At 34.0% G+C, this 20,914-nt stretch overlaps 2 protein-coding genes and 1 non-coding gene across 4 annotated transcripts; all 3 read right to left on the bottom strand.

The window, feature by feature from the left end:
• Nucleotides 1-426: 426 nt before the first annotated feature.
• LOC17886361 (U3 small nucleolar RNA-associated protein 20) lies at nt 427-11,419 on the bottom strand. The gene is made up of 28 exons (XM_023783490.1): nt 11,351-11,419; nt 11,060-11,191; nt 10,810-10,967; nt 10,660-10,704; nt 10,436-10,514; nt 10,278-10,351; nt 10,031-10,137; nt 9,763-9,936; nt 9,412-9,615; nt 9,142-9,319; nt 8,999-9,073; nt 8,398-8,907; nt 8,073-8,316; nt 7,654-7,993; nt 7,225-7,546; nt 6,876-7,125; nt 6,393-6,783; nt 5,862-6,324; nt 5,653-5,789; nt 4,930-5,111; nt 4,695-4,843; nt 4,454-4,613; nt 4,249-4,374; nt 4,086-4,151; nt 2,276-4,005; nt 1,906-2,191; nt 1,587-1,808; nt 427-1,505 (listed from the first exon to the last, which is right to left on the bottom strand). Exons 1-28 carry the CDS (start codon nt 11,417-11,419, stop codon nt 567-569), a joined length of 7,812 nt encoding a protein of 2,603 aa, XP_023639258.1. The 3' UTR covers nt 427-566.
• Nucleotides 11,420-17,424: 6,005 nt separating this feature from the next.
• TRNAA-AGC lies at nt 17,425-17,497 on the bottom strand. Its single transcript has one exon. It is a non-coding gene; the product is annotated as a tRNA-Ala (tRNA).
• Nucleotides 17,498-17,622: 125 nt separating this feature from the next.
• On the bottom strand, nt 17,623-20,798 carry LOC17886864 (protein odr-4 homolog). 2 transcript variants are annotated; one of them, XM_006290950.2, is made up of 12 exons: nt 20,725-20,798; nt 20,469-20,569; nt 20,175-20,378; nt 20,007-20,102; nt 19,747-19,835; nt 19,530-19,658; nt 19,115-19,235; nt 18,764-18,848; nt 18,556-18,665; nt 18,320-18,459; nt 18,122-18,218; nt 17,623-18,031 (listed from the first exon to the last, which is right to left on the bottom strand). In XM_006290950.2, the coding sequence occupies exons 2-12, from the start codon at nt 20,547-20,549 to the stop codon at nt 17,738-17,740; spliced, it is 1,446 nt and encodes a 481-aa protein (XP_006291012.1). In that variant the 5' UTR covers nt 20,550-20,569; nt 20,725-20,798; the 3' UTR covers nt 17,623-17,737. The 2 variants fall into 2 exon arrangements, with proteins under 2 accessions (XP_006291012.1, XP_023638175.1); XM_023782407.1 differs by lacking the exon at nt 20,725-20,798 and having other exon boundaries at nt 20,469-20,650.
• Nucleotides 20,799-20,914: the final 116 nt, after the last annotated feature.

Here is a 20,914-nt window from a genome sequence, read left to right as displayed (position 1 = left end):
ATGTTTTTTGGCAGCATTAGGGTTAAAAGACATGAATGCTTAAATAAACACAATTATTGGAATGAAGTGTTATACTGAAAAAAAAACACAACTTTAAATGAATAGATGCAAATTTTTAAAAAGACACACCAGTGACCAAACCATAAGAAATTACTAAAAAATAAATTTATATTTTACTAAGAGTTACGGTCAAAAGACATAACCATATAAAACATTATTCAGATTGTTATAATTATATAAATTAGATACTACTATAGAATTTTTTTTATTCAACTCCTAAAACCTTTCATTGCAGAAAACCAGTCAAGTAATTATATTTTATTATTCCAACTTCTTTCAATTAATTTTAATTAATTTATTGATTTGACTATTGTTAGTATGTTACGATTGGTAAAAATAATAGTAAAAACCTTTATAAATTAAGGATAAGATAAATCTTCTTACTAATTGTATTTGCCATTTTACGTAACTCTTACTAATAAAAAGATTATGACATACTTAAAAATGTTAATATAAAAGATCATTGTAATTGGTAGATCACGAGGTTGTGGGATTAGAAGGGATCCTCAAGAGCGTGACCATCTTTGCATTTTACTACTCAGAATCCTTCTTTTCTTGTTAGCCTTGTTCTTTGAAGCTAACTTGAGTTTCCTCTTTGCGTTTCTCTCAGGGTTTATCACAGCCATTAGCTTCTCCTCTCGCTTCCTCTTCTCCCTCTTAGCTTCCAAACTCTTTTTTACTTCGTTGTAGACTTGCACAAACATTTGGCTGCCTAAGCTCTCGTCTCTTATACTGTCTCTTACCTCTTCCGCAAGCTGTTTCACCTCAGCTGAGATGACTTTCCCTGTGAACCCTTGGCAAACTTTGTACAGCGGAAACAGAATCTTGAAGGCGTATAGGCGAAGACACTCTTCTTGATTCAACTTTGAGGCAAATTCTTTATAAACATTCAACACAATTCTCGCATGAATCAAGTCCATATCAAGAGCAAGCTTCCCCATTCTTTTGAGCAAACTCCCAACCAATACAATTCTCAAGTCATCTCGGCTTCTCTTGCTGCTGCCTGAAGTAAGAGCCAAGAAAGTAGACCTTACTTTCCCTGAATCAACTACTACAAAGGCTTCGAGGAACTCAGCTTTCTCGTTGTTGTCAAGACTGGACCAGTACTCATCATCTGATTGTCCAATCATTGAATGAAGACTAGAGACCGCGAAAACTATATTCTGTGTGACATTATCTTCATTGTTTTGGTTGCCTTCTTCTTCTTCTTCTGCAATGGCATCATTTTTTTTGTCGACTCTGCTGCGGTGCATCTTCACCTTTAACTGGAAGCAAAGAGAAGCAGCTACCATGAAGAGTCTACTTGGCTTACCAAGAAGAGACTCAGCTACTGTTTTCGGAGACTCGGCTAATTTCTTGAAATAATAATTCAGTAGCCTGCAGGTTATGTTTTCCAGCCATTCATGTGGGTGCAACAACAGCTTAAACACCCAATTCCATACATCCTGAAGAAACAAGAAAAAAACTTAATGAAATATTGAAATGATTAACGAGACAAGAGCTTCTCAGGACTAAGATTTGTTTACCTCTAAATGTTTTTCAAAACATAAATCAGGAAACTGCTTGAGCATCTTCTCTATCATAACAAGAGAGTAGTATGCTTCCTTCCAGAAAGGAATGCTGCCTTCCTCCGCAGTGTTTTGCAGCTGTGCAGCAGACTCCAAAATCGGTTTAGCCTCCTGCAACAATATACGTTGGATATGCTCCGGAAACGCAACCTTCCTGACTTCAATAAAAAATCCCAGTACCTGCACAGCCATACAACAAATGAATGAGATAGTTGTCAACTGCTGCAAGAAGCCAAGCGCATACCACAAAAGCTGCTCGGCCCTCGGAGCAATTTACCTGTGCAGCTTTAGCCTGTGTGTTCTCCTGCTTGTACCAAGCCAAACAGAGCTCAAGACTGGAACTATAATTACTTATGCGACCTATCAGAAGTTTTATCAAATCACAGATCTTGGACAAGGATTCTTTAGCATTATCAGCTGCCAGGCGACGAGTAAGCTCAACAAACAAGATTTGAGACTGCTGGTCAAGAACTGACTGCTTGCCGAGTTTAGGTTGCGAGAATTTCTCGATAAGATCTTCAAGAAACTCAAGAACTACTTTTCTTCCAGTTGAATGTTCATAGCTGGAGGAAGAAAACTACAGTTAATATTTGAAACAAAACTAGAGGCCATATATATTTCCACAAAGGTTTGTTGCACATACATACCTCAGATTTTTCAGCAGAAAGTTAAAATGTCCTTCTAAGCATTTCTTAGAAAGTGTATAATTGACCAAAACATCTAACAGTAACTCTTTGCACTTCTTGCAGACTGATTCATTATCCCCACGGGTGATCATCAACTTTGAAACCTGTTCCGCAACATCATAAAGCTTCGGAACTTTCCTTTTCACAATGGCCTTGAGAAGTGAAAGAGAAGCATTCAATGAATCCACAACTGAATCCGATTCCAGATCAACAAACATAGGGAGTTGAATAAGCATATTCAATTCCTCAGATGAGAAAGTGAAATTTTCATTGCTGAGAAGAGCTTTTAAAAGCTTTTTTCCTGACTGCACAAGAGTACTACTGGACATCTCTGCACACTTAGCAATGATTTGGGTTTTCACTTTACCTGCTTCAGACTTGAGAGAGGGCAAAGGTAACCTTATCAATGCAGTGAAACAACTAACCGATGAAGATACAACATCTTCATACTTAGAGATCAAGCACCCAACAAGTAGTTTGACAAATGGATCCAACTTCGACACCAGCTCTTCATTAGTATTTTTGGGTTGGATTTTCTTCAGTCTGTTGTGTAGTAAGTCCAGAGCAAACACGGTAATGAGATGTGGACATGACTTAACATCAGAAGTCTCTTGCAGATGTCTCGATTTCGTTTTCTTTTGGAACGGTAGAGAAGACGCTTGATCTCCAAGGCAACTCTTGTTGTTAATACCATCATCAACACGGTGGTATATAAAACAGAAAAGATCTCCTTGATCAACAGATGGATTGCTTTCAATACCAAACGCAATATGCTTTAACATATCCCCAAGTTTTGATTTTAAATTTGACGTCATAGGCCTTTGCAGCTGTCTAGTTACCAGAGAAAGGAGCTTCAATGCATGGCATCTGAACGTTACATTTTCAGCAATCAATCTCAGAGTATCCAGTGACTTGCGTGTTTTCGTTTCTTTCTTCGTCTTCAATGAATGTCCTTTATCCTCTTTATGTTCATCAACATCTCCGAGGATATCAGCTTCCACAACATCAAGGAGATTTTCTAAACAATGATCCAACATCGAACCCGTAGGGTTTGGCAGGCACTCTGATAAGATGCAATTAACGGTGTATCCGAGCACATGCACCTCAGATCCTTTTTTCAATAATGAAAGTAGTTTTTTAAGGAAAAGTGTTAAGTAAGCTTCCAGCCCAAGTTCCTTCAAACAATCAGCTAGAACCTTTCTGGCTTCACAACGTGCGCGGTCCTCCCGGCTCTTCAAAAATTTGGAAAGTTTATAAACTAGAGAATCAAGATTTGACTCCATTATCTCCTTGGGGAGCAGCTTTAGAACCTTCACCGCAGCTAAATAGCTTCTCAGAGTAACACTATCAGATTCAGAATCCATCAGCTTCTGTATCTTCGGGAACAAGGTTTTCTCGAGGCATGTCCTAACCTCCTGTTCGTAACCATCTTTTGCAAAATGAAATTTGTCCAAAATCGAGCAGACGAGATTCACCAAACGCTTTCTCTTCTCTGTATGCTTCTTCATCTCACGGAAACACCGATTCAACAGAGCGTAGTACGAACACCAACTCATATGAGCAGACACTGATGCAAGGGCTTCTCCGCATGCGTCATGGAGACTTTGAACTTTTCCATCTTGACCTTTTTTATCTTGTCCATCAAGCAACATGTTGAAAAACACTGAGACTAAAAGTTTCCTCACTACACCCTGCAACCTCAACAGCAATTAGTCATAGGTCCATCGACACTACAAAAATTCAAAGAATCTAAGAGACGCAAAGAGATCACCTCAGGCAGACTGCTATCTTTGATCTCCTTGGCGAAACGGTTAATCGCCTTTGTTCTTCGGTGTATCTAAAAGACATTTTATCAATTAAGAAGTCACTGTAAGATTTCTATCATCTCTCATATGCTATAAGCTTCAAAGATACAAAATATGAAAGGAGTTTACCTGAATGCTAAAAACGTTTTTAAAGAAATCAACATCATCATTTTCAGAACATAAAGGTCTGAATGCAGCAAGATTCCCCGAATATGGAAGATTCGTCACCATTTTTCGTATCAAAAGAATCTCCTCCTGCAGCAAATTTAATCGTTTCTAAGAATCTTTAATACAAAGAAGAGAGCCATCTTCAGAATTACATGGGTCACTGTACCTTTCCAGTTGAAATTCCTTTGTTTAGCGCGTCTCCAATGTGTTTCAAAATAAACTTGTTTATAATCCACAACACACGATCTCCTGTCCAGCTTGCATCAGATTTTAGAACCTCTTGACCATTGTCAGAGTGAGCTGAAGCCTCTTGGCAAAGTATGGAAGCGGAAAATTCGATAAAAATGCACAAGAGGTTGAATGCACAATCCTTTAAAGTTACTTCTGATGACGATATGTTGTATAAACTCTGTGAGAGAATGATCATCATGTGCTGCTCCGAGGATTTGTTAAAGAAACCCGCATCAATCTTTGCATAAGCTCTAATTATTGTTTCATAGTCGAGGTCATCAACTTCCATGGGTGAGGTTGCATTCATCTCGCTGAAGCATTTCACCTGTAGGATTACACAACCACTAGTTTGTTACAGTCTCAAAACACAAAATGACTCAGCTTCAAACAGAGAGATTTGTATATACTTACCGTTAGATCAAGAGAAGAGTCGATTTTTGCAAGAGATTCAAGAAGATCACAAATGCATAATCTAACATCACGTTCAGCATCAACAAGCAGAGGAGAGACTGTATCTATAATTTTGCTACTACTCTCACTCCCAAGCAACGAGGTGATGTCCTGTATAGCTAGCAATGCCTCACGGTGAATATCTGCTTAAATAATATGACAGACACACAAGACACGAGAATTAACCCTTGTTTTAAAAATCGCTAGGCGTTAGTCGGGGGCAGAGGTGGGTCTAGCGCCTAGCAAGAAAATCGGAGATTAATTTCAGGGTTATTTTATTAAATAAATAAAATCATAAATATATGGTGTTAATTAGATGTATAGTTTGACTTCTGGTAATGAAATAACACGACAAAAAAAAAAAGTAATGAAATAACAAAGTATAACATACAAAACTATAATATTGGTTTCAAAATTGTAGTAAATATATCAAAATCATAATTTTAAAGCCAAATTTATGTTTTTCATTAAAATTTTGAACATAAAGTATTGTAAAACATCACAAATTCTCAATATAAGTGTTTAATAACCGACAAGAAAAGCTAGGCCGGGATTAGTCATTAATCGAAACGGATAGGGTGGACCTAACGATTACACGGGGAGTAATCGGACTTAGGCGGAGATTTTTTAAAGAGGAGAATTAACTATATAATTCTAACCAAGAAAAGAATTGAGTAACCATACCAGAATCTTTCACACGTTTATCCAAGAAAGACAGCAACATATCCAAATACACCATAACATTAGATTCATCTCGGATGTGCTTCGACAATAGTTTAAGTATCTTAATCTCTCTTTCTCCATGATACTTGAATGATTTCCTGATCATGATTGACACTTTTTTCTTTAGAACAAAACAAGTAGAAACAAAGCAAGTTACAAGGAACCCTTACCTTTTCAAAATATCCCCACGAAGAAGAGAATGCAAGCTGTTAATCAGTGGCTCTATATATGGATCTAAGAATCCTTTCATCATATGGTCGTCATCATCATCCAGGTCGCGCTCAAGACTGAGAAGATTCTCTATGAAACTCAAGGCAGAGGACTTTATAGCTTCTGAAGCTGTTGTCACTGTTAGAATTGAAAAAATGTCTGGAACAAGAGACTCTTCCCGACATAAGAAGGCGACGAGACTGCGGCTTTTACTCATTGACAAGAAGCATGAGAACAATGAGCTTGGTTTCTCACTGCTAGAACCTTCCTGCTTAAAACTCTTGATTAGCGGATTCACTGCTGTAAAGAACAGGTCCCAGAACTCAGACCCAAGATCACAATCCTCGTACTTTTCAAGAACACGAGAAATAGTCTTCAAACATAAGGATCTCAACTCTTTAAACTGCTTCAAACAAGTGCCAAAAAGAAAAGAGCGTCGGCAAATATATTCCAAAGAAGTAAAATGAGCGGAAACATTATTAAAATTTTTACCTGGTCGTGCTTTGTTGCAACACTTTCTTTATCAACATCGATATATGGATCATAGGTTATCAATAGCCGGACAACACAACCCATAAGAAAGTCTAGAAATGGTCGGACATGGAATACATCAAAGATTTCAAGTATATGTTGTATGACATGAAGAAAACCACATTTCTTCTTCCAGGATAAGGTCGAAATGGTATCGGCGTTGATAGATTTGAGGAGATTCGTCTTTTGGAAATAATCCAGAGAGCTTTTGCCTGAGCTAAACAAGTCCATTGTTTCCTCAGATATAATGTTCAAAGGCTTCATCAACAATGCAAAGAACAGAGCAAGTTCATTAACATCTAGCTGAGATATAACGCCAAGAACCGCCTCCCGGTGGCGAATACTTGTATGCTGAGCAAAAAAAAATATAACTATTTGAGACCTAAATGAAAACCAGCATTGGCAAAGGTGAAGTAAACTAAAAAGTATGTAATAAATGTTACCTTACGCGACGCTGAATTCTTCAAATTCCTAACTTTAGGCATAAGGATTCTAATTACAAGAGAAACAAAATGACATCTGTGAGCTTCTTCAATGTCCTTGGAGAAGTTCCAGGTCGCTAGCTCTTCTCTCAGTTCTTTTGGTTTGATCAAATTCTCCAAGCGATGGCGGTATGGGAGTAAATAGTCATCCCACAACACAAGGCACTCTAGGACACTCATCTGTATTTCAGCATCATTATGGTCCAAGAACCTGGTAAAACATCCAAAGAACACAAAACACATACAGAGACATGTCAATGAAACTATCTTACTCCCAAGATATTCAGAAGAACAACATGTTCTGACCAACCTGTTCTGCATAACATCGTTTACAAACTGACTACAACAAGAAGACCTCGGATTCTTCATTAACTTCAGTAAAGTCAACCATTGTATAAGCAACCCTTTCCACTCCTCTCCTTTACAAGCTCCGCCATTATAGAATCCGACCCTCAAAGTATTTTCGCTGTTGTATCCCAAAAAATTCAATAACAAAGGGAGAAGATCAGAGGCTCGAGACTGTGCAACAGTGGGAACTTTTTGTAAAGTCTTGAGCAACAGAGATACTACTTTCCCAGTAGACGTGCTATCAGATGGCGGAAGGACAAACAAATTAAACCGCTCTATCAGACCTGCAGATGGATGAAAAGGATACTATAGGAGATGCAAAATATTCTAATAGAAGATACAAATTACTGAGATATGAAAATCCTACCGACGAAAAAAAAGAAAATCCTACCAGTGTGCTTCTGTGAAACGGTGTAGTTTTCATTCTCACTATGATTGTCAGGTGCTTCAAGTTTTAGTTGGCACTGGCCCAAATATTGAACAAAATTATTCCACACCGCACCTGTGTGCTTCTTCATAAGAACTGCAAGGCACTCAGATACAGGTTCCCATATTTCGAAAAACCGATTATGAAACAACCCTATCATTCCCTTAAATACAAGTGGCACATATGCGTCATGGATCCTGCCAGCAGAGAGATTTGTTTGTATAGTAGTAATGCCCCTGACAAACTCTTTTGCAGTCGATACTGTGAGATTAGACTCCTCCACTGCTTTCAATAACTTAAGAACCTAGAAATTTGGAGGAGGTAAAAGAATAAAGATTTGAGGATAAAGCTATTGGAATACTGAAATAAAGACAAAAACTCACATTTCTTTCAGGTAAAGACTTTTGAATCACTTCAGTTTTCAGCTTCTTCATTGGAGGATGCTCTTCTAAACAAGGGTTGTTGGGATACAAAGTTTCAAAGTGGCACAAAATCCTTAAAGACATAAGACGGACGTCTTTTTTCGAGTGACATAAATTCTCAGAAAATATGTCAAATGCATCTTCAACATTATTTGCTTGGAGCTCTGGACATGCCTTAGCGATGTCATTCTTAGCTAATAGAGGCCTGTGATTTAAAAAAAAACAAATCAGTGTACCACCACAGAGTCATCAAACATGAATAAACCACCAGAACATATAAACTCACTTATACACAAAATCCAAATAGTCAGCCACAGGAGATAGCACTTGTACACATGACTTGTATGATTTAGCAAGATACAAAGCTTCCTCTAGATCACTACATGGCCTCAAATGGTTAGTTCTACCACTAGAACAGAATCTGTGACATGACCTCAAAGCAGCACCAAGTAAGCTCTGCCACATCAGTTCTGGAGCACTATAAGTGTTTACTGCCAAATGCTGTACGAGAGTATTCTTAAAGCAAACCAGCAATGATGAATCCACTTTAAAATAGGGAAAACATGTGACAGCTCCCCAAGCAGAAGCTAAGTCAGCCTCTTCAATTTGAGCTAATCCTATATTCTCTATATTCATTTGGATTTTCTTAATCTTCTCTTCCAAGAACTCATGAATTCTCTCGAATGATTCATCTATGATGTTCACCGTGTCATGACTTGTTTGCACACTCTCACACAGTGATAGTAACAGAGGAATAACCTCCTCAGGAGACACCAAAATCATATTGTTGATCGAACTGCAACACATAAAATTAGTCATTAGAGACATAAAATGAGAGGCAGACTTGAAGAGGTAAGGAAAAAAAAAAAAGAACACGCGAGTCTTGCCTTAATATATTACTTGTAAAGGCTTTCAGAATTAATTTATCCTTTGCTAGCAAATCCCACAAAAAACTCACCAAGCTGCAAAGATTCTATGATCAATAAGAAAGAAGAATAGAATTTAACGTTGAAAAGTGTATACAAAATACCTCGAACACTTAAATGAAAAAATGGGGGTCCATTGCGAAGCAATAGATTCCATTTCATTGGCAGCAGTGGGACTGTCGATAGTGCATAACATAAGTCTCAGAACTTTATCAAGAACAGCAGAGGAATCCATAAAAGTTGAAGCAATCTGGCTCACGAGTCCAACCAAATATGGGTAATCTGTTACACATTGGCAATATTATCATGCAAATGTATGCTTTTATGGGGTGCACATAAGAAAGAACAACATCAAGTCGAAGAAATGAACTCACCATAAACCTTGAGACCTTCCTCAACCCTAACAATGGAAGTAAGCAGAGTCAAGATTCGGCTTAAATGAGTTGTTTCTTTGTTTTTGATTGATTCTTTTGTTTCTTCATACAGGCAGTTCCAAATAACACATAATTCTTCTGCTTTAAAATCCTCGCATATTCTTTGCAAAGTTGAACTCAAAGCTTCTAATATACTACCAGAACCTGGAAATGAGATACAAGGTCCAGCCAAGATCAGAAGGAAGAGAACCATGTAAAACAGCTTAGGAGTATAAAAATCAAACGAGTATTAGAGAGAGATGACTAGACTTTATGAAATAGTCCAAAGTATGTTTAGGAAAGAGGACTTGCCCTGAGGAAAATGATCACAAAAGGACAATGTTGAATCTTTCAGCAAGAACCTCAAAACCTGCCCAGCTTTGGAATGGAGATGCACAGAGGTACCCCTCATAACATGATACAGAAGACTAACCCCTCCAAGTTTTTTCAGTGGATCTGCAAGTTCAGAGAGGATCCTCTTGATCCCTGCAATGTTCACCGGGGTAAGAGTCAAATGTAATGTCCCTAACATAGAAATGACAAAAAATAGAAAAACCGAAAAGAGAGAGAAATCGATCACCTATTTCGAGTTGCTCATCCCGTGCGGTCCTCAACAAAAATGCTATCGAAGGTGACATAAGTTTGATAATATATTCGCGGGGGTAGTACCTCAGCTCCAATGTATCCCTACATCAAAAGAAGATTAATTTAGAAAATAAAGAAAACCATGTAGCCTAGGATTAGAGAAATCCCTACAATATGTGTGTATATGTAGTTTTGCCCTCCTCATTGAATCAAGAATTGGAACTGTATGATTCTGAAATTACCTGAGTATACCTTCGATGTCGCAAATGAGATACTTCTGCAGATCCCTCACCATGTACGACCATGATAAGAATACCTGGAGAGGAAAAGAAAGAAGATATTAAGCATTATCTGAATGAAAAAAACACATATTTAAGCAATGTTAGACAAGAGCAACAACCTGCTCAATAATATCTGGCTCTTTCTGTCCACCATCTCTTAGGAGGGTCACTATGGAGTTAACAACCCGTGGAAGGAAGCTAGACAAGATAAAAATAGAAAAGGAAAAAGGTAAGAAGATATAGAGAAGAAAAAATATAGATCACTTCTTATATAAGAGCATATATATCTTAGCAAATTTTAAGCTAAGATATGGCTTAAGATACCACTAATAATGGTACTCACGGAAGAAAGCCGTCCAAGAGATCCCTCGATAAAGCAGAAATCAACCTGTGGAAAAAAAGAAAGGTTGTTTACAGTTATAAATAGAAAGAAGAAGTAATAGAGACCATAAGTGAGTGAATAAGAAGTACAGAGTGGGAAAAAGGATTAAACCAGAGAAAGGCTTCGAGAGAGAATCTTGCATTCATATGTAAAGCAGAGACAAGTTTAGAGAAGATTAAGTCTTGATGCAAGACAACCAAAGGCAGAGTTTGAACAAAGGGCAACATTTCTTCATAAAATGAAATAAAACCCGCTGCAGTATTCAGTTCCTGGATTTGATTTAACCAAATAAAAACGAAACTTAATACAAATCATTCTCGTAAAAATACTTGACTTGTTGGTAACATGATATCAAACATACCCTAAATTCCACGAGGCAATCCTTGAGATATGTGGAACCTTGTGAAGGCTCATCCTTCACCTTATGGAGGCTCCTAAAGACTTTGAGGACTTTTATTTCAATGTCAGCAACTCTCTCGGCGAAGTTCTTGAACTGCATCCATATGTAAGAAACCATAATTAGAAGGCATGCACGTACCCAAAGATAAGACCATCCTTATAGCTAGTATCTTAGGGTGTCTTAACCCCTAAGGTACTAACAATAAGGATGCCCTAACAAAAACTCATGTCAGAGAGAAACGAGAAGACGAACCACAAATCTCTTCTTTCCCTCAAAGTTGTTGAGTGACTTCACAGCCCTAGAATCAGCACAAGTCGCCATGATGAGCACACGGATGCGACTGCGAGAGATTGGCTTGTGTTTTTGTTTAGGTCAAAAGTCAAAACCCCTTTGATATAATCGTCAACTGATTTTTTTAAACCTTAATTTTTTAAGACATTATTAATCTCGGTCCGCCCAGACCGAACCACTGATTGTTGTTAAAACAAACCTGTCTCGATGGAAAGTGTATTTGTTCATATATTTCTCCAAATTGGTGAATGGTGAAGAATCTTCTACGATTTGATGAATCTTGAAGCTTCGTAAGTGGATGTTATCAGTTGATCGATTCTCACATCCTCTATTTGAATTCCAACTTTTTAATGCAAAGTCAATTACACCTAAAATATTTGTACAAAACAAACAACTACAAAAAAACATATTTACACGTAAACAAATATACATACTGTATATAGACAAAACAAATTATTTGTACACATACAATTATATGTATATAGACCGCGGTACGAATGAATTTCCGTACAGCGCCACACATCTGTACATAAAGATAGTTGAACGTATCAAAATTTGTTCAAAAAATATTTGAAATTCTTAAAATAAAATGCATATTAAATTATAGAGAAAAAATAGATTTTTATATAACTGAAATTTTATAGAAAACAAATATATTTTGATGAATATTCTAGTTATTAGATTCAAATGGATTTTTAATTGTGTCTAAATAGTAAAAATGTATTAGTTTGCTAATAATAAATACAAAAGTGTACTAAATACTAATTTTATAATTATCTTTAAAAAATGTACTAAAACCCCAATTATACCAAATAATATTTGTTAGATTAAGTCTTAAAAGTCGTGTCTTGATGGTTGGAATCTAGCGCATGCGTGGCCGGCCCTGCAAACGGTGACTTGTAGATAGTTTTATTTGCACACGAACCATTTACAAGTTTCTATTGGGTCTAGTCGAAAAATTATATATTAGGGTCAAATTCAGAGCCCGAACACACGCTGACCCATTAATTAATCCGGCCCAGCTAATCCGATACTCAAATAACTACTCTACCAGTTTCAGTAGACATTCCACTGACACTAGATATACCAATTCCTCCTTATACGCTTGCATCCGTTGGTCAAACTTGCTATCCCAAACCTTAGCAGCTTCCTCCTGAGTTATTTGTTAAAACCACGTTATTGTCAAATAACTACACATCATTAGATCTGATATAGTGAATTTTTTTCTTTCTGTTTGATTGTTTAGTGCGTGTTAGAAGTTGCTCACCTCAAACTACACACACCTAAAAGAACCCAGACGTTCTGATATTTTAGGCCCATAAAGACTATGAGTTAGCGGTCCGTCACATGGTCTGTGTCCAGGCAAGAATCGTACGACATTTAAATCTAAACATTCCATCATGACTTAAAAGAGTCAAGCCTTTCGGATTTCTTTTTCGGATTAATTGGAATTATAGTATGTTTTGGAAACATAATTGTAAAAGTGATACAATCACTATTTATAATTTTAAAAGTAGTCATATTTAATTCTTTTGTACTATTTATAAGACTCAATAATCCTCATATATATCTCATATTTACCACTCATGTCATACCATGAAAAAAAAAAAAACAAGATCATTTCTCTCTCCTTCTTTAGTTTCATTTCATCTCACATATTAATCTTTTAATTTTTTAATTATTTTCTCTCACCGCTCCATCTCACTTTTAAAAAAAAAGAAGTTTTGTTTTTTTCTTACATTCTACCCAAAATCTAACATGTAATATATTCTTCAATATCAAATATTCTGTTAAAAATTTCAGACTCATAAAATTTATTTATTTTTCTATAATTTTACATGTATTTTTTATGTCTTTTATATATGTACAGTTAAGTTATATATGTACAATTATATCTGTACAGTCAAATATATACAATTATATATATAAACAAATTTATATGTATAGTTCCATCTGTACATACATTTTTTGTACAATAATTCTTATATGTGCAAATTTATACAAACAACATTAGCCTGTACAATGGTTTTTATACATACATCTATATGTACAAACGTTTTTATGTACAGTGATTAACATCAATTCAAAAAAATGAGTTATAGTATCGTTGAGATAAGCATTAAGAAAAATTTTTAAATATGAAAGTATACAAAATTACATATTTGAAAAAAAAAATTTAGAAATAATTATACTACGAATTATATTGACTTTTGTTATCCTTATTTAAAGTTAATAATGTCTCTTTTTAGTTCTCTTTTATTCACCCTCTTGTTTTAGCTAATGAGATTGCACTATGACATATTACATTTAAATATAAATTAAAAATTAAACAATATTTAAATATAAATTAAACTATTAAACAATTATTACATATTAAAAAAGTAAAAACATTAAATAAACACATTTTTTTTGTTAAACCCATAATCTCATTTAATTGTACCATCTAAATCTTAATTCTCTTTTATAAATTGAAACAAATAAATAACCTTGTATAAAGAGAATTTTTGAGAAATACCCCTTTTGGTGTACCACTTTTTAAAAATACCCCATTTATCTATCCATTTTCAAAAATACCCCTTTTTAAATATAAAAAATTATAAAGTTTTATATAGTTTATAAGGTATTTCTATATAATAACTACTACTGGGAGATTCGATACAAATATTTTAAAATGTTTTAAATAGTTTTAAATCGTTTTTATAATTTTTATAAGGTTTTTAAAAGGTTTTTAAAAGGGTTTATATGGATTTTATAAGGTTTTTATAATTTATTTTTACGCTATTTATGAAAGGTATATAAAGTTTTATACACATATAAAGGTAATTTGTGTATATATTTATAAGCTTACACACATATTTGGATAAATTTCAACGTTTTTAGTGGGTTTTTTGATAAAGTTTGAAAATAGGGTATTTTTAAAAAGAGGTATATGAAAAGGGGTATTTTTGAAATTCCCCCTTGTATAAATTGTGTAATCTAAACTCTACTCCTTATTTATAAACCTAAATCGACATAAACCCTTGTTTAATTCTAAAATCTAAACCATAATCCTCATTTATAAATCCATGCAACCATATAACATGTTTAGTTGTAAAAACTAAAATTTAATCCTTCTTTATCAACTAAAATTGACATATAATCTGGTTTATTTGTAAATATTAAACACTAATCCCTATATTAGTAAAAGAAAAGTACAAAAATGAAATGGGTCGGGTCAATTTAAAACATTACTCAAAATTACCCGATTCGGAATACATGGATATTTAGATTATTGGATCTTAATTTGGGTATGGATATAACCCATTATTGAATAATTTCGAAAATATTTAAAATAAATATTCCAGTATTTTAGGAAACTTATTAACTAGAAATGTATCATTTCTATATTTTATGAAACTATATTAATTATGAATAAGCAACTCCTATATTTTAGGAAACTATATAAATGATTAAGTACAAAAGATCTCAATCTTAAACAAAATTCCAAATATTAAATATGGAGATTTATACATTTAAAAAAAAATACGATTAGTCAATTACCAATTAAAACACATTATTAAATCTAATTTAATATGATAACTTAAATTGATCCTAATTATTTGGAATTAATTAAATAGTTTTTAAAATATGAAAAAAAAATCAAATATATAGAGCTATACAAAAACGAGAATACTATAATTATATAAACTATTTTTCATTCTTTTGTCATTTTTCCTAATACTTAAAATGAAAATGAAAAAATTGGAAAGATATTCTGATATTTTCTCATATCTCTATCAATTTAATTTACCTAAAAAGGGAAAAAATCTTATAACATTAGCATAATTAATGAGAAATTACAAAGATCCGGTATATTTAAAAATAATTATTCTAAAATTTGGGAACAAACAATAAATATATTGTTTGAAAACCATATATAAACATAAAATAAATAATTAAAATTTGACGATAATTATTATAATTAATTATGAATTAATTTAATAAATCAAAATTATAAGATGATTATTATAATTAATCACAAAATATTTTAATAAAAATAAAATATTTTTTATTAGGGAAAATTTTACTTTTTGTTTTTTATTTTTATTAGGGAATGTCTTTGAAAATTTTCTTACAAATTAAAAGAAATAGTTTCTTTTCGATATATAATTTATTTGTATTTATCAGTCATTCTAATCAGTGTAATACAAAATCAGTTTAAAATGGTTCAATACAATACAACAATATTGAAATCATATATGTTTTTGATATCAAAATATATTTTTCGAGTTTAGATTAAAATACTATTTCACAACTTATTAACTACTATTTTTTGCGAACCAATGATAATAAAATGGAATTAAACATCCTAAACATTAAAAAAATCCATAATACTAATTAATCAATTTTCTTATTCGGAAATTCAGTAAAATAGAACGTCATTATGAAATTCATTTTTTATAGTTCATATATTAGGTCTTTTAATTGAAACTCACTTCTAAAATATAATTATTATTCTCAAAAATAACACACTATATTGAATTAAAAATGTAATATATTATAATTTATAAATCAATATTACTATTGTTATCATAGGAAAATTTAAAATTTTCCCGTAACTTCTATTTTTATAGGGAATAAAATTTCTCAATTTTCAATTATTTTCATTTTTATGTCATGATTCAATTATATTTATTTAATTATATTTCTATTTTCAAAAATTACTCATTTTTTATAATTTTTAAAAAAATATACGGATCTTTGCGGGTTGGTTTGTCACAATATACATTGTGAGTATGTCATTTGTTTAATACACATTTTTTTTAATATTATATTTCATTTCTGACTAGATAATTTCTCCAACTAATTGAAACCAAATATACATTTCGAAATAATAATTGTTAATACTAAAATAAACAAAATAATAACACATCTGATAAAACATGTTAAAAATAAAATAAACCGAAAACATTCCCCCGCGTTGTAGCGCGGGTCCAAACCTAGTATCTTTGATAAACCCAAACCAACATAACCAAAAATTAGGTTAATAATTTAATTAAAAGTAAAAAACTCTGAATATTTTAATGTTTTTGTAATTATTGGATTAACACGATAACTTACTATAAATATCTATAAAATTATATTTACTGTGATAACGCTTTTATTATATCATATATGAGAAATTAATGAGTTATATGTAACATTATAATATATTATTATGTCCAAAAAGATTGTTTTTATAAATTATTATACACATTTTCATGTTTTATCGTATACAAAACGTCTAAAAAAAATGTGATTTAATGATCTAGTTAACACAATATTACATTTGTTATTCACTAAGTTATAATTTTTTATATAAGGTTTTAATTAACTCGGTAATTTGATTGTTAACAACTTTGAATATGAACAAAAATCACCACTGTCGTCAATACAAAATTGAAATCATCTAATTGAAATCACCATTAATGACCCACCAAAGAAGAATTATCGATTCAATAACTATGGGTAAAGACAACTACACTTTTCGTCAACTTCCTCGTAACCGCCGTCTCCGATGTAACACCGTCTCCGACCACCGCATGAATTCTTCTTCATGGACCTATCATGGCACCTCACTGTCAACCTGTGAGTCGTGTCTCACTTTCGTCGCCTTGCATCAACCACCGCCATCTCTACCATCAATCATGGAAGAGTTCTAAATTAATGAACTAATTAGAGCAAATAATGTTACTCTAAAGACATATATGTCAAATAGTACACAGGTGAGAGAACTAATTATTGATTTTTCTATGTATAGATAGTGCTATTACCCATTAATTAATAACGTTGAGATTATAATATTTTATTAGTTTATGAAGTAAGTAACTAATTTTTAGATATAAATATAGAGTAAAAAACTAACTTGGGTCCGAAAAAGTATAAGAATTTATCGAGGTATTCATTTATAGAGGTTATATTGTATCAATTATCAAATCCTGGGGTCTCAATGCAATTATCAAAACATTGAGGGGTATCTATGTAAAACCTCAAAGGAGAGAAAAAGTTAAGAAAGATGGAGATGCGGGGTATCGATCCCCGTACCTCTCGCATGCTAAGCGAGCGCTCTACCATCTGAGCTACATCCCCATTTATGTTAGTTAAATCAACATTATTTATCTCAACCTGTCACAAAAGGAGATGCTTTTGAGGTTGAGATCAGTAAAGGATACGTTTGCTTTCTCAGTTTTGTGATGCAAAGCTCATCCAAGAAGTTATACTAAACTGATTCAAGATATCATCGAAAAAAGAGTCTAAATCTATAATTCTGGGAAACAAAAATCAGTTCATCCTTTGTGGTTTGATCAAAACAGAGACTTGTGATCTTGGCTAATCGCTCTGGTAAAGCATGAAACCTATTACAATCGAGAGTAAAAGCACGAAAATCCCTACCAAAAGCGGGACATTGGATGCATTACCGGCGTTACTTGTTCTCTTGCGTTCGTCTTCACCCATTGTTCTTTCTACATTCTGAAAACCGGAAGTAGATGCCGGAGGAGATATCACGTCCCACATTGATTCCGCGATCGATAAGGAAGTTTCGGTTTCCACTTCTGAAATCTTTGATTCGTCAATAGAAGAATGTTCCATGGACATCAGCTCAATGCAACGTTCTTTTACCACCTTTTCAAAAAAATCATCAAACATACATATTAGAATGTGGAAGAAGAGTTCACAGAGCATGATGAATATGAGACGGGATTTTTCATATACCTCGTGTGACTCAAATGGTTGTAGATAATCGCAGATATACATACCCGCCAGCCACGGAACAAGAACTCTCCTGGGAAGACGGAGATGGCATGCTTTTCTGTTTACAAAAATTGAGACTTTAAAGTTGGTTCCGTGTTTATCAGTAAACATAACGCTAACCCGACATTCAAAAACTTTTATGTTTAGTAGCTGACTCACGTAGATGATTTGAAGATGAGTTTGGATATGGGAATCTCATTTGCATCTTCATTGTCTCCAACATTCTTTGGACTGAGATCCTGCTCGGCCTCATCACAGATAATGTCCAATCTACTTTGCAAACTCCTAATAATGTCAGACTGAAAAGAAAAATCCAACCATCAACAATTTTGTAAAAACTTAACATTTATAAGTAAATAAGAATAAGAAACCGGGAAGAGACATCGTCACAGTACCTTAATGTCAGTAATAGCTTGAGAAACTGGTTCTTTTACGTTCAAGTAGGCGTAAGAGAATATTGAACCACTGAAGAGTAGAACTCCAGTAACATTCTTTGCAGTTAATGCTTCTCAACATTACACATAATATTAGATACAACCATCAGAAGACATGTCCAATAGCAAACCAAATCAGTGTGGCTAAAATAGAGAGAGAAATACATACCCCCAGCACGACTATCTTTCATGAACGGGAATAATAGTTCAACTTCATGTTCGCCATCCGTGTTGCAAGGCTCGTCGTTATGCACCTTCAGTCCAACATAAGTTAATAAGACATTAGAAACAAGGGAAGGTTGTTAACAGCCGAGATAGCATCCATTATGTAGTCTACACTCTCAATAATTTAACTGACACAGGAATGCTCGATGAAGCTACATTTCAAACAGACGCCATTCACAGAGATTAGATCACTAGAAAGAAGCACCAAGCTTTACGAGCTCTGAATCGATTCAAGAACTCAATATCCAATAATAGCAAACATAGAAAAAAAGTATAAAGTTTACTTTCTCCTCACCAAGTCCCCATCAACCATTGCATTTGCACTCTTCAGCTCTTTTGCATGAATTGCAAGTTCTCGACGTAGGATATCAGTAAATGTTTGGGCATTTGACTCACCCTCACGGTAAATTGGTACTCTACTCGTGAAAAAGGGAATAAAATCATTAGAATAGGTCAGCAATAAATACAAAAGAAAGAGTTCAAATATATATAAGTATAGTCATAGATACTGTATTCGGAGAAATCATAATAAGAACACGCATGAGTGCTTATCCAAATTTCAAAATTAAACACATAGGCAACTGGGTGCTCCTCAACATAATTAAAAAAAAAGTACGTTGTGAACTATTTTTATACATGAACATCACATTCATAAATAAAAAAAATAGAATGTAGAATTTCATAACTCAAGTCAAAATGCAGTGACATACCTGATATTGAAGTTGTAGCTGCACTTAAACCTCTGTAGAGAACTTAACACCCTTCCCAGCTTAAAGTCACAAGGTCGAAGACTACTTGATGTAATACTTGAGCTCAACAAACAAGTCCGACAGCTCCATCTGCAAAAAACATACATCATCCTTAGTTTAAGAACCAGAGACAATTCACCAGATTTCTAAAAACTGAATCCCTTAAAAGGTGGAATACCTCCTTGGACTGTAACATATGTGAACAAGAAGAGCCTCATCCAAGCTTGGATCCAAATGTCGTATGGCATCTGAAACTCCCTTGATAGCCTGATAAAAGTTCCCATAATTTAGATCCATTAACAGTTACTCACTAACCCCCTAAAAGCTTAATATAACAAGTAAAAGACACAGAGACACAATCAAACTAATTCTCTTATTTCTAAGACAACCATAGAGACACATATCAGAATGATCTCAGCTGATCTCCCACAAAGTTACCTGGCAAAGAATCATAGTAGAATTCTTAAAAGCAGCTTCACTAGCCCATACATAGATACCAACAACCTTCATTCCACCCAACAACATTCTCGATACCTGATCCAGTACAATGCCAATCATCAAGAACCATAACACAATCACCTAACAACAAAAATCTGAGTCACAAACCTGTCGAGCATGTTCTGCAACCCAATCGGAATCAATCGATAGAGAAGATGACTCTGATTTTGACTTTGAAGGCTTCCTTTTATCATCCTTGGTCTCCAAAACCGAGCAAGCTGGTCCTCCATCATCGTTGCTAGGTGTTGGAATCAAATCAAATACAAATCCACGATCCAGAACAGAGCTAAGCTTCCCTATCACAAGACCCACCTAACCTCAAAACAGAAAAAAATCAAATCTTTATCTCAAGACAGAGACAACATGCATTTACACAATAACATGAAACTAATCAAATTTGACCTCAGCAGGAATAGCTGAGTGTGAGAGACGATCTTCAATAGAAGTAAGTCTAGTATCTTCTCCAACCACTGCTTTCACCATTGTTTAACGAGTGAAAGAAACTGCAACAACCAAAAAAACAAAAAAAGATTGAATCTTTTCAAAATCCCAGAACCCAAAGATGGAAAATTTTCATCGAAATCTCATAAACCCAAGTTGAAACTGAAAAAAACCATTGAATCAGATTGAAAAGGGGGAGATAGTGAAGGACTGTTACCTCTTTCTGAAAGATCGTTCCTTTTTGGGTGAGACCAGAGACGAGAGAGACATCGTGCTATTCTTCAATCTTTCGCACATATGCACTTCATGTTGTCTTACGTTTACACATATGCACATCTTGCCGTCTTTATGACGAAACATCGTACCGTTTTTAAAAATTAAGCCGTTACCTTCTTACGCTTTTGCCT

This window comes from Capsella rubella, unplaced genomic scaffold, assembly GCF_000375325.1.
Source record: "Capsella rubella cultivar Monte Gargano unplaced genomic scaffold, Caprub1_0 scaffold_5, whole genome shotgun sequence".
NCBI classification, from domain to species: Eukaryota; Viridiplantae; Streptophyta; class Magnoliopsida; order Brassicales; family Brassicaceae; genus Capsella; species Capsella rubella.
Note: the sequence above shows the minus strand (reverse complement) of the source record. Positions and strands in the feature narration are given on the sequence as shown.